General features: G+C 28.0%; 1 protein-coding gene across 1 annotated transcript; it reads left to right on the top strand.

Moving 5' to 3' along the window:
• The first annotated feature begins 11823 nt into the window (after positions 1-11823).
• LOC145831593 (uncharacterized) lies at positions 11824-18066 on the top strand. The gene is made up of 15 exons (XM_082938902.1): positions 11824-11926; positions 12108-12263; positions 12453-12623; positions 12871-12979; positions 13089-13200; positions 13301-13638; positions 13870-14063; positions 15061-15225; positions 15568-15756; positions 15888-16108; positions 16344-16675; positions 16895-17082; positions 17209-17374; positions 17520-17680; positions 17823-18066. Exons 1-15 carry the CDS (start codon positions 11869-11871, stop codon positions 17939-17941), a joined length of 2679 nt encoding a protein of 892 aa, XP_082795028.1. The 5' UTR covers positions 11824-11868; the 3' UTR covers positions 17942-18066.
• Positions 18067-18380: the final 314 nt, after the last annotated feature.

Below are 18380 nucleotides of genomic sequence, written 5' to 3'. Positions count from 1 at the left end.
ATCAGATATACACATTCTGATTTTTAGAGTTAGGTTCTGCATATTTGTGCAATCGTTTAGTATTTCATTGTTTTTTTATCAATTATTTTTGTCGCTTTTCAAAAGCATAATCGATACAACCAAAATAAACATTACTGGAATTTAGGTACAGACATTTGTAAAATAAAATCAGTGTTTTAAGTGCATTGACTAACCACTAAATTTAAAATCTAAAGTTCAAAGCACATTAAGAACACAGGTCAAATAAAAATCTATTGAAAATGTTGAAAAATGGTTTATTATTTTTAGAGAAAAGCCTAATTAAATTAAGCTATAGGATGAACAAAATCCTAAATATTAAATTAATAGTTTATAAGTTAAAAACTTGAAAAATTACTGATAGTTTCTAGTATAAAATATCTTATTTTTTTAAGTAAACTTGAATAAAAGTTATTTAATTTTTGTGCAAAGATTAGTCTTGTTTGAAAGCTAGTTCCACATTTAAACTGAAAGATAATTATGACTGCACGCATTTTTGACTTATTTTCGTGGTACATAATTATTTTAATAAGGTTAAAAAATGGGTTATAAACTAACTAACTACTTTTAAAAATCATTAGGAAAAGTATAAGTCTTCTTTATTCTAAAGATTAAGTATTAAGTTTTGATAGTCGTCAATATAAGAAATATAATTAGTATTCAAGCGGTTAAAGACTATTCTGTACTTTTTCTTTGTAAAGATTCTATATAGTTAATATATGTTTAAGTATGGAGACCAGATTGGCAAGTTGCATTTAAGTTTAGGACGAATTTGTATAAAATACAAATTTTTAAGAATAATTATCGTTTGTTACACGTTTGTTATTAGTGTTGGTTATCTACTTTTAAACGTTAATTTAAAGTTATATACATTTTTTAGTTCATATGTTATTAAACAAGATTCATAGTACAGTATTAAAAACAAAATTCACTTAATTTCGTTCAGTTTTATTTTCTTTCATTTTTCTTTTCGTTTAATTGATTGTTTATTATTAAAGATTTAAATATTCAAATCATAAAAAAAACTATGTGTAATAGCTCGTAAGAAACTTTATAAGCATGTGGTGTACGACTCGATAACCGAAAGATTCCTTTGTACACCAGATTCTTAGACCGAACTTTTTGAGCGTTTTTTTCGTTCAATAAACAGTATATATATATATATATATATATATATATATATATATATATAAAATAAGGTTAATGTTCAAACTTGAACACCTTCTACTGAGCCCACTTGAAGGGCTTTACCAAAGTGCTTTACCAAAGTGCTTTTTATTTTAAATTTGAACTGGCTGAAGATTAGAGACAATTTTTTTTGTCTTTATGAAGCATATGTTCCAGCATTTTTAAAATCGTCATTTCAATAAATTATATATATATATATATATAAAGGTTTATTTAAAGATGCAAAACACGAAGGACTCGAGTTTCGTGACTATTCACTCATCAGCTTCAAAACAAGTTTAAAATAGTTTTGAAGCTGATGAGTGAATAGTCACGAAACTCGAGTCCTTCGAGTTTTGCATCTTTAAATAAACCTTTTTTAATAATAAAGCCCTCAAGGTGGGCTCAGTGTGAAAAATTTAATTTATTAAGTTAAATAACTTAATTCTATATATATATATATATATATATATATATATATAATAACATCAGTATATATGAAACTTATGATAATACAGTTAATAAAACTTTGTAATCGTAATTAGTATGGTGGTTCAATTAAAAATTATCATCATTAAGTTCTAAGTTCTTAAAACGAAAGTTTATACTGTTTAATACAAAGTCAAAAGTAGAAGTAGACGTTTTTTCAATATTTAGAACCTATCATTTACTAAAACTTAAATTTAGTTTTTTTTTCGTTTAGCCAATGGTAAATTATATCTAAAGATTTAATAAAAAATATTATATAGTAAACTTAACTATAAAAGTTAAGTGTCGAAAACTTATTATTTTGATTTTTTTATTTTAAAATATGATGTATATAGAGCAGAATAATTTAACTTTTTTTTTCAAAATTTAAAATTGCAAAAGAATTTCTTACGATTAATAGTAAAAACTTCTTTAATAATTTTCTTAATATCTTTTAAAAATTATTATTTCACAGGTTTCCTAAACCAAAAAAGCTTTAGATTATTTAGCTATAAGTTATTAGCTTAATTTATATTAATTAAAAACTTATAATAAGATAAAGAAAGTAGTTTGTATTGTAAAACCTATTGTATAAATTGAAATTTACAATGAAGGAAAAACTCATGACATTTATAGAAAATTAGAGGTGCAAAAAAACACCGGGAATAAAGTCGATAGACTTTAAGCTGGCTTTACTGTAATGAATAAAAAGTAAATATGTTGCGTGTAATAATTGTTCGAATAAATAGTGATTAAAGAAAACAAAAAACTTGATGTAGTTTTTATAAACTTCTGCTCTTAGTTATACTTAATATAACTATATTCAATTTATTGTTCTATTTTAAAGCGTTTTTAGTACTTATTTTGTTTTTACTCAAGTTATTGAAACTGTTTAAAGTAAATTTTAAAGAAACATTTGTCAACTAAAGTACTAATTTAAGTCGTAATTGAAACATTTCGTATATTACATAAGTTTAAGTGAAGGTTTTAAAGAAGAATACCTAGGCGAGATTTAATTACCCTCGGACTTGTTATACAAATAAACACGTCTGTTTAATTATTAGTGACTTTTTTCGCTCAAAAACTAAGAAGAAACTTATAAACGATGTGAATTCAACACGGTCAATCGACGTAACATACTTTTTCAGTTTATATATGACATAACTGTTTTAATAGCTAGGATATATTTACAAATCATGCGTTTCCACTAAATATAACAAAAGTGTTTAGTTTCTCCTAATGTTTGTTTAAATTCCATTATCTTATTAGGCCTATTCAAGTTGTAGATATAATTTATTAAGATGAAACTTAAAACTAACCCAATATAAAACCTTAATAAGGTAGTCAGCAATAATACAACATAGTAATACAATTTACGTCAGACTTATAATGTAGTTTTTAGACCATAATATAAAGGTTTTTGTATCTGAATATTACAATTTTAAATGTTTACATTTTAATATTTGCTTATGTTGAAATTATTATAATTACGTGATTGACAATAACATCCAACTTAAATATAGTTATAGCTTACTTTTAAATATTACAAAGAAGAGTTCAAAATATTGTAAAATAAACAATTTAGTAAATTGTACATAATTAACGAAAATCGTATGTTAAAGTAGATTGAAAAAAACAAAAAAAAATTAAATAAAGAAAAAAAAATTGGAACTTTGAGTAGGATGAAAAATCAAAAAATGAGGTAATAAAGATAAATTAAAGTTATATTAAGTTAGTACTAAATTTGCAATAAAACTAACAATGTTTTTTACGAAACACATTAAAATCATTGTCTTTTAAAGTAACTAAAAATATATTTTTTTTTTTTTAATTATTTTATTAAGACTAGTTTGTTTTTGCATGAAATCCAGATAAAAAATAAAAATAAAAATAAGCAAGTAAGTGGGTTGGAAACAATCAGGCTAGAAGTGATCGGGTTAGAAGTGATCGGGTTAGAAATGATCGGGTTAGAAACAAACGGATTAGAAATGATCGGGTTAGAAATAATCGGGTTAGAAATGATTGGGTTGAATCGAAATAGAAGTGACCGGGTTAGAAATGATCGGGTTAAAAGCGATCAGGTTATAAGTGATCGGGTTTGAAGTGATCGAGTTAGAAGGGATCGGGTTAGAAATGATCGGGTTAGAAGTGATCGGGTTAGAAGTGATTGGGTTATAGGTGATCGGGTTAGACATGATCGGGTTAAAAGTGATCGGGTTAGAAGTGATCGGGTTAGAAATGATAGGGTCAGAAATGATCGGGTTAGAAGTAATCGAGTTAGAAATGATCGGGTTAGAAATGATCAGGTTAGAAATGATCGGCTCCCACTGCAATGGTAGGTGGATGAACGAAATTATTTGATCAAACCTTTCTTTCAAACTGAGCTTTTTTCACGGCACATGTATACTCAAAATGCTCTCAGGCTTGCGAAGGAAAATATTGCTTTTAATCTAATTAGTTTTTTTTAGTCTGGACCTTACTCAAAAATGACTACAGACATCTGTTAAAGCGAGCATTAAATGAATATATATACATAGGTTTAGGTTGTTTTTTGTTAATTAACTTCCTTATAGAACAAGAAACAAAATGCAGTAAGGTTAATTAGTTTAGGAACAAAAAAAAATTTGAATAATACGATAAAAAGTTAGTATTCGTGTGTTATAATAAAATAAAGTGCTTCAAGCGACTTTTTTTCAATTAATAATATTTTTTTAAACTGAATTCTGGAAAGTATGTGCCAATAAAATGCTTATATAACTAGTTTTGAATTTTTCATTAAATTTTTTTGAACTTATTTAAGAACGATAAAATGTTTTATAACCTTACAGTATAGGTATACCTTAATTATTGATCGTAGATGTAACTTATACATACTATAGATTTTTCTAGTAGTTTGATTACAAAATTATTTTTAAAGGACGCTTTCTTATTAATTTAGTGTGAATATGTTTCAAATTATAGACTTCTTGTTTTTGCAATAACAAGATTTGTCTTATACAACTAATAAATGTTCTTTACAATAATCAGATCTAGTAGCTCATTAGTTTTTATTGCATACTTAAAACTAATTACTTTATTTTATTAGAATTAATAATTTATTTTAAGGCCTATACGAACATTTTTAAAAGTTGATACCTCTACTTCAGTAAAACTATTTAAGGATGCAAACAATAGTGATGAATAACGAAATATTTTGAAAATAAATATATGTTCTTTTATGTGTTGTTTTGAAAATACTTTTTAGTTTATCTTAAACAATTTACTATTACAGTCTAAATTAATAAGTAGATTAAATTTAATTTTTACATTCAAAAAACTTACTAAATAGGTTATCTCTTAATAATTTTTTTATTTAGCTGTACATTGTGCCATACTCTTGAAAAAGTTATAAAACTAATGCTCGGCTGTTTTCTATAAGTAATGGGGATTCTTAGAAAAGTTGCTCAAGGGCTGCACTGTATAGAAAAGTATCTTTCGCGGGTTGCAGTTGATTAAAATTGATGTAATAATCAACAAAAGTGCAATTTTTAACCAAAGTTTAGTAATTAGTAACTATACAATTAAGCGTATAATTGTATTTTTTTCTAAATAAACATTATTTAAATTTTTTCAAAAAACATATGTTAAATATAAAGTAAAACGCGGGCCGTAATTTTTTTGCTATACGAAATTATTTTGTACCACGGGCCAGTGATTGCCAACCCGTACACAACTCTTTAGTATATCTTAGCAAGATCTGGACCAATGTTATTGTTATGTTTGAAATCTATCAACTATAGGGACTAAAACAATTAAAACTTGATGTTTTAGAAAGACTGTAGACTATCTATTATATAGATTAGAGAAACTAAAGGTATATTAAATATTTTATAGTAAATTTGATGTATACTTTATTCATTCAGTTTACCCAGTACTTTGCTTACAATAAACTTTTCGTATTTATGACCTGGTTTTGAAAACTTTTACTTGAAGTTCGATTTTGATTTGCAATAATTCTTCTTCATGTTTTTAATGATTCTTTTTAAAGTTACTGAATGCATTTACTTAAAAAAATAATTTGTTGTTTAATTTTATTTTAAATTTTAAAAAATGACCACAAACTGTAAAATGTTTTTACAAGCTTTTAAAATACACGTTTAGTAATACTTTTAAAAATTCTAAAATTAAGAACTAAATACAGTTTTCATAATAAAAGCAGTTCAGAATTACTTACATACTATAAAATTTTAATTCAGACTGTTAAACAACTTTTAATTTTATTACAAAAGTTTAAACTATTTTGATAAAGACAACAATAATACAATCATCAAAAGTTTTAACTGTAAAGTTTCTAAGCTTGATTTTTGTCTTTTTAGCTTTATACGAATGATTTGACAGAACAAATTTACATTAAACATTATTTGATTATAATTTTTACGCTAGTAACTGTATCATATTGCTTTAAACTAAAAATAAATTTTCTTATCTTTTTTATAAATTTATTGTTTTTTTTATTCATTGAACCCTATATCTTTCAGTTTTTTTAATGAAAACGTTATTTATGTTCTTGTAGTTTTTTAATTACATAACAGCGACAAAAACTTAATCGAACTTTAGTTATAAATAACAATAAAAACTATTTAGGTTTATGTAAAACATTGAAGTAAATACTTGTTTTTAAATTACATGCTTCTTTACTAACTAATGTTGGCGATTTAACAATAATGCTTAGTCATTATTTGTGGTTTGGTATAACATAATATAAGATAATGTAACAGTGCAAGAAACGTCAACCATTTTCTTTATTCAAAATGGGAGTAGTTACATATATTTAATAACAATAGTTTCAAACAAAGCAGTTTTTTTTTAAATATAAAAGAAGAGGTTTTTAGATACCAAGTTTATTCAACTAAACAAGTCTTTCCTATTTCGTATTGCATTAAAAAAAACTGCAATAGATTTAATATTGCAGCTCTTCATAAATCTGTGCTTTTAAACTTGCATAGAAAAACATCAAATGATTAGTAAGTTTAAAAATTTATTGATTAAACTCTTTTTGTGTTATTATATGATTTTCATTCCATTAATACTAATACAGTGTTTTTAAGTTTGTATTTTGTACTCATAAAAAACAGCAATGTTTTAAATTTAATAAGTCAAATATAAAATTTAGCCAAGGCAATAACAACTAAGATAAACATAAAATTTTAAAATAGAAACGCTATATTTCCTGGCTAAGGTGTTGCTTTCAGCCAACCATATAAATAACTCGTTATAAAAGTCAAAACTAAGCTCGCTTTTACAAATAGAAAACAAAATATTAATCATATGTAAGCTTTTAATTAAAAGAAACTTAGAGTCATATAAAAAAATTGTTGTTTTTTAGGATAAGAACTAAATTCAATGAACATTCATATGTTATGATTTTTCTACGTGTTGGTGTCATATGTGTAATGTCGTAAAATCTTAATGATTCTCTTACTGATTATAAGTGTAAGAGAATTACAAACATTAAAAAGCTAAAAAGAACTGATGCAAATATTGATTGTGCTAAAAAAAAAAACACAGGCGGTAGAAGGTTTGAAACGTCTTGCTTAAAAAAACTTTCCTGTTTTACCTTTTTGCGTGAAAAAATCAGTTATTGAGTTATAATTTAACTTGCTTTTTGACGAAGGGTGTAAAAGTACCTCAAGCAATAATAATAAGTTTAAAATAAAAGATTTGTTGGTATTTGAAGTACACTTTTGTATATATAGTAAATGGTATAGACGAAATAAAAATCTTAAACATTGGTTGACATACAAGGAGGACAGTTAAAGAAGTTTAAATATCATAAAACTATTACTCTAAAGTCTAAACCTTTGATAAATTTGAAATTTTTTTTAACTAAGATAATTGGTTTTAAAAGAGAAATCACACAAACATATACAAAGACACTAATTTTTATTATCTACAATTTAAAGTTGGAGCTTTTGCTTTCTTCACTTTTATTTTTTGTTTTAAACATATTTTGTACGCAAAAACCGCGAAGTCATTTTAAAAGATTATGGAATAAACTTCTTTTTTTTTATAATAACCAAAAATACAAAAAAAACTAAACTGCAGTTTGCTTTTGTATTTTTTACTGTATAATAAGCAATATAATGAGTACAATTACTAAAATTCTCATTAGTACTGAGGTTTTTATGTATAAGAATGGCAATGAAAAAAATACAAAAAATAAAACATTTCGTGTTCAAATACTATAAATTGATAGATTTTAAAAAAGTTACATAATTCCAATTTTACCATCTTTACTTTCTATAGTGTTAAATAAAATATTTCTTAAAAATATTCATAAAACAAATTTTATGCACTAAATCATTAGTTTATTATATATATTGTTTATTGAACGACAAAAAAAAGATTGCTCAAAATATTTAATTCAAGATCTGGTGCACGAAGAACTTTTTGGTTATCAAGTCGTACAACCATGGATACCTTTGTCCAGGATTTGTGAATTTAATAAATTTTTTAGTTTTCTTATTACAGTCAAACATAGATAATCAATACAAAAGTTCGACAATTTTATATTTTTGATAATGCGAAGCGTTTATTTTTATACATTTTAAGTAAAATTGTAGTGTCTTAACTTTTTACTACAGTTCCAAACACTTCATTTTTGATGAATTTAAAATTGTTAAATTTAATTAAAAAAAAAACACTAACTTTTGTTGCAGTTTTAACTTTAAAAAAATCTAAGTTTATAGGTAAAAATTATAAATCAATTTTATAGTGCATCAGAAAAACTTAGTACTCAAATGGCTTATATAAGACTATTTTAAAACATATACATACTAATTTTTATCTATTATCAGTGCTTTTTTAGTACCCTTTATATTTTTAGAGCATTCCAACTGACTTTAGAAAGGAAATATCTAAGTTAATTAAGCTTTACAGTTTTTTAGTTTTGATTAATTTTACTTTTAATCGGCACATCCATAACGAGTTAATTTTAACTAATAGATTTTTTTAGAATTTTGTTACAAAATAGAGGCTGGAAATTTCATCATGACCACTGCTGGATTCAACTGGTAAAGCAAAATTTACGGCTTGCAACTTGTGTTTTAAGTAAGAATATTTAAGTTTTAAGTATCTCAAATCTTCCCTTGGTTGTGTGTTGTTCTTCGTAATTTTTTTGTCTTTATCAAAATCGTTTTAAATAAAAAAGTTTTTTTTATTTAACAAAAAAATCTACAAATTTATTAGTATTCGTTATATTGCCTAAAGTACTTTCAAAATCTTCTTCAGTAGGCAATTAGTGTTTTAAGTAAAACACTTTGAACTGATCATCCTAAACTGTTTTCATCTACAAATTAACTTTAACGACATGATCTCTAATTCACTGTTATTTTTATACAATGTATACTTATTTTTGTTATAATTTTTCTCTTTTTAAAAACCTTCAAAATACAACGGCTGACAAATAGACTGTTACTTAAACAAGACTCAAGGACCTCAGCTTTAAAAAAAATTATAAAAAAATAGATTACAATTGTTTAATTACTTCTTAAAAAATTAACAAAACCGATGTAACGATTAAAAAATGTATAGCATAAAAAATTAAATCTTTTTTAGTTTGACTGAAAAACAAATACCGAACAAACAGACAGTACTATAAAAGTTATTTTTTAATATTACACCAAATGTAATAACATTTGTTTTGAATAGAACACTAAAAGCTTGTGGTTAGAAATATCACACCTCATTTATATAACCTTCAAATAAAAGTAAAGAATATAAGTTGCTAATTTTGTTTGCGTAACTTTCAAAATCGTTTGTTTTTATAAGACCCAATATGATTTAACAATGTCTATGAGTTTGTTTTTGCAGACACTCAATCATCAACAGTTTCTGTTGAGACGCTTATAACGGCTGCAATGTCGTTACAAAAATACAAAAATTTAAGCAAACTTTAGAAATAAAATAAACACCATAAAATTAAAGTGAAACTATTATAAGAATCTACATCAGGAATTAAAGTAAAATGAAAAAGTATAAACGTCCTTTTTTTTTTAACTAAACTTTTATTACTAATAAAATTATTGTAAATGTTTAACAAAATAATAAAAAACTAACCAACATCTAAAATACTAATATTAGACAAACTTATGAATAAAAAGTGCTTATTTATGAGGAGTCAGCCACTTTTATAAGTAAACGACCTATTTGCTTACAATTAGTTTTCACAGGCGGCTGGTAATAAAAATAATTAAAGTAATTAATTCAAAAAGTCTTCTTTTAGACTAAAAATATAAAAAGGTAAAAATTAATAGAACACTAGTTACTAAATTAAGAGCTCAGTAAGTTTTATCACTAAAAAATTTTACTAATCCATTTTATGTTACTAACAAAATGACGATAACTTGACATAACTAATTCCCTGTAAATATAGCCAAATTGATTAGATAGTTTTAAATCAGATGAATGAAGATAAACTTGTTGCATAACATTTACAAATATTATGGTTTATGTGCAGCGTTGGACCAAGGCATAAAATATAGAGTCACTTAAGGGAAGACACATAAAAAGTTAGTTTGATAAAAGAGAAAAACACGTAAATAAGTAGTTTATAAAGCGAAATTATATATAGAAATAAACTTATTTTCAATTAAAAATAAAAATAATGAGTTATAAACAAACAAAAACTTAACGTAAAAAAGTGCATAATGTTTAACAAAAACAAATAATTATAAGAACTACAACTAAAATCATTACAAGCTCAACCAAAGTAATTTTGACATTAGCTAGTCAATTATAAATACAATAGAACAAATACAAAAACTTTCAACTATATTTAGAAGCTCTTAGTATTAAACAAACAAATACCAAAATGAACTAGAATAAATAAATATTTGTATGGGAAATCGTTGTTTTAAAAATGTAGTATTTTAGGTTAAGTAAATATAAGCAGAAGATAATTGAAAAAATAAAAATAACTATTAAGATTACTTTTAAGTTATTTTTAAGGAGTCAAATTTCACAAACAACTGTTTAATTTGAAGTTTTTGATAAAGTTTGAGCAAAAATACTTTCCCTTTTCATAAAAAAACTAGTTTCTTGGGTAATTTTTTCTATAAAATAATCGTTTTGTAAAAAACATATTGATGTCACTGAACGTTTCTAAAGTTGTGATTGCATGTTATTTTCTTAACTTTTCTCTAACATTTAAGCATCTTAAATTAAATAAAAAAGTTGATCAAAAAAGTTTATACTAAATGTATTATGTACACGTTTTAAAGCTTTACTTAAGAAATAAAACATTTAAACACAATTTGATTAAAACATTTATAAAACACTTCAAATATTACATTTTTTTTCATGTTAGGAGAATTAATGTTTGGTATAAAAGTAATTATAAATTTTCAAAAAACAAAAGTTGTTGTTTAATCATGTGAACAAAACATGACTTACAAAAGCAAGCAAACACATTGTGAGTAATACCTTGAATTTGCTTATAAAGCGATAGCAAATACACGGCACAATAACATAAATCACTACGTCCATTATAAAGTGTTTATACCCTGCAAAGTGCAAGGTCATCTTACTAGTCGTAATACTCTATTTTAAACGGCTCGGATGCCGTTTTTACACAAAAAATAAACTTTTCGCGAAATCCCATTGCTTTCAATTGTGGCGTAAGATCGATTGCACAGCACACATTGCGCACCTTGCCACTCGCACCCTTAATTCTCCTTTCCGCTTTGTTCTTTTCATTGTCAACTTGCACGAAAATTCGAGCCGTTTCAAAGGGTGGGGCGAAAAAAGCGAAATAACAACAACACAGAAGCATTGTGCGAGTTTAGCAATGTCATACGTGCGGGGCAAGTTTTAACTCACACATCGCCCCAACAACACGGTCACGTGACTTAACTGTATTTAAGAACACTTGAGATTGTTTGAAAAGTGAACAGTCGAATGTGGCGACTTGGTTTGAATATATTGAAACTGTAACTGTGAAAATGAATGAAACAAGACTTTAATTTTTTCTTATAGTTTAAAATTATATGTATTTAGACTGTTTAAAGTTGTTTAAGCTAGAAGATACTTTTTTTTTTTGAAAGGAAACTGTTATTTAGAGTTAAAAATAACAAGGTTTGAATAATGCTAAAACAAAACAGTAATTAACAAATATTCAAATTGTCTAGAATCTTATTTATTATAAAACTTAAAATCAAAAGAAGAACCAACTATATAATGAAATTAATTGTTGCCGCTCTGCTCATCGTAGCAAGTGCTACTGCACAAACACTAGGTTAGTATACAAGTTAACATAAAGTTGTTTTTAATTTTTTTTAATTAATAAATAGATTTTCAGTTACTTCAAAGTACTTTAAGTTTCACTTTGTTTGAATCAAACTCCCTATAAAAAATTGTATAAGTGTTATTGCAAACAAATGAATAAGAAAAAAAATTCAATGAAATTTTTTCCATAGTTGCCCAGACCGACGGTAAACGTTGTCCCATCGGTGATCGTGGAAAATTCGGTGATGACGTCATATTCAACAATATCGTCAACGCGCTTTGTTATGACACCGAAGCATCTTGCGTGTACTTCATGTACAACCTCACAGACTCTCAAAACCGAACCGGTAAGTGTACAAAGTGTTTTTGCTCGAAGTTTATAGTATAAACATAAAAAATACAAAAAAAATTTGTTTAAGTATTTTTAAAGTATCTTAGTTTCTATTGAAACTTACATTGCTTCTACAAAGTAATCCATAATAGTCCACGGTAGATTTTATAGAAACACAACTAAAAAACATACTAATTTAATTCAGTCGAAATGGATTATGGTGACTGTGTATCCGCTGGCGAAGAGTATGAGTGCTCTGATGTTGAAGATTATGTTTTCAAAAAAGGATATGGAACTGTAAGTGCTTGCAAAAAAGTTGATGCAGAACTCTATGTTGATGAAGCTCCCGAAGAATGCGGATATCGCAACGAAGATGGTTTGTCGTGTAACTGTTTTTATTAAAACCTTTGATAAACTTATTAACTCTGACAAATAAAGTTTTACAACTGAAAACTTTTGACGTGTATTCAATATTTCTCAAAAATAATTGTTTGTAAACCACTTTTTAACAAATAGTTTTTTTTTCTCCAGTACTTGCTTTTTACAATTTTAAATTGATTTACTTTTAAATTTTAATTAGATTTTACTTCTTCAAAGTAGCACAATTTTTTTCATTCAAACAGATCTCCTTGTGAGCCCTCAATGCACCATGCGCGACATTTTTGTAAAAATGGGCGATTGTGCTCAAAACTACTACGCCAGCTTTCCTTATGCTGATAGATCTGCTTGCGAGTGAGTTTTTTATTTTGTAAACTACTCAAAATTTCTCATTAGCTCAAACACTATTTGAAATTTGCTACAGCTAACAAACAATATCAAACTTATAACATCAAACAAACAGATCAGATGTCGATATGATGTTCAAGTGCCACGCTCAAGTAGCATCCGAATGCAGCACCGGAAGATGCCCAACCGTTTTTGATGAAATCCCCGGCGCACGCGAACAATTCGGTGTAAGTATAATAAACAACCGTACCTTTTTGATAACTTTAACCTTCGTTTGTATATGTAACAAGCTAAATCAACAAACGGATTAGAGTTAACATTTTTCAGTATAAACGTGATTGGGCTTTCGGTGTCACTGATGTCGAATCTTTCTACAAAAACATGATTAATTTCGGATGGATTATGGCCAACGAAACCGATTATTACAGAAACATGACCATGGAAAAAATGTGCCCTACTAAAGGTGAAGTTCCTACATGGGTCCCTGAACTGGGAGAACTTACTGAGCAATTCTGGGGCAACGTGTCTATGATGGTCGACTTTAACTTCATGGATTTCTTGAACGCCATTCCATGCAGGGAGAGCTACTTTGAAAACATCAACAACGCCATGTTTGAAGCAGTCTACCACTGGTACAATGCAACAACCCATGAACAAGTTTGCACGTGAGTAAATGAAAGTTAATTAATATCGTCGACTTATTTTTAAGATAGTTTTTTTTTAACCTATAAAACATTAAGCAATAAAAATTGTTTGAATTATTTTACCTTTATTTGTTTATTTAACTTTTGTATAAATAAAATCAGTTAGAGTAACTTTAATACATGTAAGATTGAAAATTAAATTCTTACAGTTATTTTTTTTTACAAAACAACAAACAAACTTTCAATATACAGAGCTTTTGACACCTACAAGTCAAAAACATCGATGGCTGTGCTCAGAGACTGCAGCATCCTCTCTTTCAACTACAACATGTTCGATGACGTGCTCCCCGAAGAGTACAGAGGCGCAGGACAAGCTTACGTCAGAGCCATGCAGATCTGGGGTGAATACTTCTGGCAATACCAACTTCCTGGATGTAACAGAATCTGTGAGTCTATTTTCCTAAAAATTAACTTTAAAAAAAAAAACAATGTCAAAGAGAAAAAAACACGAAATTTTTGTGAAATGTTTTTAAAATCTCGTTTTAAATTTTTATTTGTTTTTTATTTTAGGTTATTTCAGGCTTATAACTTTGTTTAAACTTTACTCAAAACACAGTAAAGCAAAAGATTTTGTTAGGATAACCTTAAAAACACAACACCATTCAAACATAAATATTGAAAAGTATAATGCAGGGTAGAGTTAAATAAACAATTCAAACAATAAGTATTCGAACAAAAGAAGAAAAACTAAACATTTTAAAGCCAAAATGTTATGTAAAAAAGGTAAACGATAAGAGTTTCGACATCAATAAGCTATTCAAATGAACTTTTGTGTGTTTATAACAAACATTAATCTACTTCTAATAAAGGGTGTAAGGTGTGTATGTTTAGTAACAATAACCCCCCACTGTAAAGTGTATGAGAATAAATTTACAATAAAGTTCATAAAAAATCAATAATGACTACATAAAAAATTTGTATTGAATATTTTTATTTTAAAATAGCTGAACTGTTATGATCTTAATAAGATTGTTTATTTTTTTACTGTACATTTAATACAAATAAAAATACTAAATCATTTAATAAAACCACCTACTCTTATTTAAACCAAATGTTTAAATCTTTTCAAACAAAAACTATATCATTGTTTAAAAACAGACAAATGTCGTCAGAATTTAATACAGTAAAACAAACCAAGATTTGGAAGTTAGTTTTTTTAATTAGATAATACATTTGATATATTTTTTAGTTACTTAAAAAAAAATTAATCTGAAATACAAAACTTGCTTTTTGATAGTTCTCGTCTGTCGATAATATTAGTATTATTTTTATACTCTAGATATTTAAACAAAAGTACACAATTTCGTCGTTACAATATTTAAACTTTTATAAATTTACTTAGTATTAAGTGAACCGTGAATGAAAAGTACTATTTTCTTGCAGCTTCCGATTCAACAGTGGCTTGTGTCACCGGTGACAGGGTCTTGGTAAACGGAGACATGCTTTGGGACAACACCGTCAACTCGCTTTGCCCCAGCATCGACAACCTTTGTACTGAATACCAATACACAGTAATGTCAATGGATGAAGAAGGAAACCCACAGGAAAGTAAGTTTAAGAAACTTGTTACCTTAGCTTTAAGTTTAGTTTAATTTTAAATTTAAGATAGCAATATAATATAAACTTTTGTGCTTAACTTAGTGAAAAAAATGCAGTATCTAAATGGCGTATCACTTTTTTCAATTTGTTTTTTTCCTATTACTCATTAAGTAATTCATGTTTGCATAGGTTAACAAAGCTTGAAGTTTTATTATATAACCTTGCATTATAATAGCTTCGGGTTTTTTCAGAAAGTTGCTTTTTTGTACCAAAACAATGTTTTAAAAGGTCTTATATACTTGAATTATAGCAAACTTAACGTTTTTTAATTTTTTCTAAAACAAAACACAGTTAAAATCAACGGAGGAGCTTGTACGCGCCCCGAAAGAACTTACAACTGCAGCGCCGTCCAACAATACCAGTCATTCCGCTCACCAGATGCCATGGTCACCAACTGCAATGTGTCTGATTGCTATGGAAACTATTGCGCTGAACTTGAGGCCACCCCTGCTCAGGGATGCTCACTCTTCACCTCAGATGGTTTGTTAACAAAATATTATGCACTTTTGATTTTACAGCTTTTTTATTAAAATATGCTGTAAACTTTTTTTCTAAGTTTTTTGATCAGTATATCAAAGTATTTGAACTAAAACATACTATCTAATAATCAGACGTTCAACTAATGCCTGGATGCACTCTCAAAGAAACCATGTACAAGTTCAACGAGTGTTACGAAAAATTTTACAGCAGCTTCCCGTACCAGAACCAAGAGATGTGCGGAAGCAGGAGAACCGAGCTCTTCCAGTGCCTGAGCAGAACTTACTCTACTTGCTTGTCCGGAAGATGCCCGACCGTGCTCGATCAAATTCCCGGAACCAGATCTTTCTACCCAGTTAGATTTTATAACAGTATTAACAAGCTCAAAATTTTTATCGTTTTTAAAATAATAAAGTTTCTTTTTTGAAGTTAACGAGTCCATTTTTATCAAAAACAATTTGGAACACAAAAAGTATACAAACGTAAAAACTGATAAAGAAATTTTTTATAATTATTGACTTAAGACGTTAGCCTTTGTGTAGCATTTAAAGCTTATAAATTCACATAAAAAAACAAATTAAATTAAACAGTTGGTGCAAGAGCTCACTTACAACATCAGCTCCATCGAGGAGGTCATGGAACGCATGGTGGCTCTCTACCTCGTCGACGAGCAGACCGCCATGCAGATCGCCGAGTCGGTCAACTTCGCCTTCTGCCCGCAGATGCGCGACCTGCCCGCCATGGTCCAGTCGTGGTTCGACAACTTCAACACGAGCGACGCCATGATGTGGTTCGCGTCCATGAACATCACCTTGGTGGACATCCAGCAGAACATGCCGTGCAGCGTGAGCTACTACACCACCATCGCGAGTGCCTGGCAGCAGATGGTCGTCGAGCTTTTCACCGAGGGCGACTTGTGCTCGTGAGTTGTTGACAGTTTGGTAAAAATATGATTGTTGTCTATTTTAATTTCTTCATTTCAAAAATCCAAGTTTTCTTCTTTTAGGTAAAAGTTATTTTTTTAGTGTTTTGAACATGTATAAAATTTAGATATCTTTCGTATTTTCAATTAAACTTTCAACTATTTTTTTTTTAAATAAAACGTTTCCAGCAAAGAAGTTACCGTTTATTTTTTTAACAGAGCCTACGATAGATATTTCGAAAAGGTGACCAAGGCTTACGTTGCAAACTGCGACGATTCGAAGATCGAAGGCTGGCTCTACCTGGTCATGCCTGACGAATACGACATGTTCGTTCCATATGTCAAGATGGGAATGGAGTACGTCGGAAAATACTTCTACGAAAACCCAAGACTTCCAGGATGTGACGGTTAGTTTACCAATTTGCTTTAATTGCTATTGTTAGTGTTTTTTATCTGAAAAAAGTTATTTTTGTTTATTATTTAAATAGCTTTTAAAAACAGTCTTAATTTATTTTCAAAAACAAAAAATGTAGCTGGAAACGGTGGAAACGGTGGAAATGTCGATATGGACGAAATTTCATGCGACAAGTTCTACAAGTCACAAACTAGATGCGGAATGAAGAAGGCTTGGTTGTGCGACTACGTTAAGTGGAAGAAGGATTTCCTCGGATCATGGATCGGCGAATACAACAACTACCTGTAAGAAAATTGCTACTGTACTTTGCATAAAAATCAATAAACTTTCAACATTAACATTTTCACGAGTATTCGACAAAATGACTTTTGATATAGCCGACTTAAAAAGTAGAAAGAAAAAATAGTTTAAAATACTATATTACTTCAGTGAAAACACTATGATGAGCGGAGTTTCTATGGAAGACTTGCCGCCATGCATGGAGAGGTCACAATTTGACGGTATGTGCAAGAACCGCAGACAACTGACATGCTTCAACATTGCCGTCCAAAACTGCCCCATGTGCTATTGCGCCGACCACGAATACACAGGTTTGTTCTTTTTATAGATACTAACATTCCAGTTATACTTAAAAGTTATTTAAAACAAGGAAAAACTGTAAAAATAACACGTTACTCTTTATCTAACCCAAACATTTAGTTTTATATTCTGAAATTGTTCGCATTACCACAGACTTGACTGGTCTTTCGTCCCTCTACCGTTACGACTACCAGGTGTGGCAGAAGTTCTTCCGCTCCTACCGCCAAAGCAGCGGCATGAACTCAGGAATGAACGGAAGTTGCGACGCTTAAACAAACTACCTTCACTATTGCATTTTTTAAACAAAAACTAAAATCATCCGTAGATTTTTGCAAGTTTAATTTTCGAGTGCCAATGTACTACTTAATTGCTGATAATAAATTGAAACAATAAACTGTGTTGCAATAAATTATAAAAAGTTTAAATATATTCGTAAATGTCATAAGACTTAAAAAAGTAAAAAATGTTGTAAATTTCGACAGCTTTTTGAATGCTGACCTGTTTATTTAGTAGTAGACAGCTATAATTGTATAATTGGGTTTTCTGTCAACTTACTTTTCATTATAAAAAAATTTTTATTCACAATAGCTGATTTCTTATGTGACAGACAGTAAATCAATTTAGGTCTTTTTAGTCATGATAACTACATCATAAGTATTAAAGTAAACATCCCATATTTAATGATTATTAATTTAAAACTGCTAAAAAATC

The sequence above is a fragment of the Thalia democratica genome, chromosome 1 (assembly GCF_965202585.1).
Source record: "Thalia democratica chromosome 1, ktThaDemo2.hap1.1, whole genome shotgun sequence".
Classification (NCBI taxonomy): Eukaryota; Metazoa; Chordata; class Thaliacea; order Salpida; family Salpidae; genus Thalia; species Thalia democratica.
Note: the sequence above shows the minus strand (reverse complement) of the source record. Positions and strands in the feature narration are given on the sequence as shown.

Coding starts and splice junctions, on each gene's coding strand:
- LOC145831593 (XM_082938902.1), top strand. CDS start 11,869: ATGAAATTAATTGTTGCCGCTCTGCTCATCGTAGCAAGTGCTACTGCA. Junction 13,201..13,300: donor GCGCACGCGAACAATTCGGT/GTAAGTATAATA, acceptor AACATTTTTCAG/TATAAACGTGATTGGGCTTT. Junction 16,109..16,343: donor GAACCAGATCTTTCTACCCA/GTTAGATTTTAT, acceptor TAAATTAAACAG/TTGGTGCAAGAGCTCACTTA.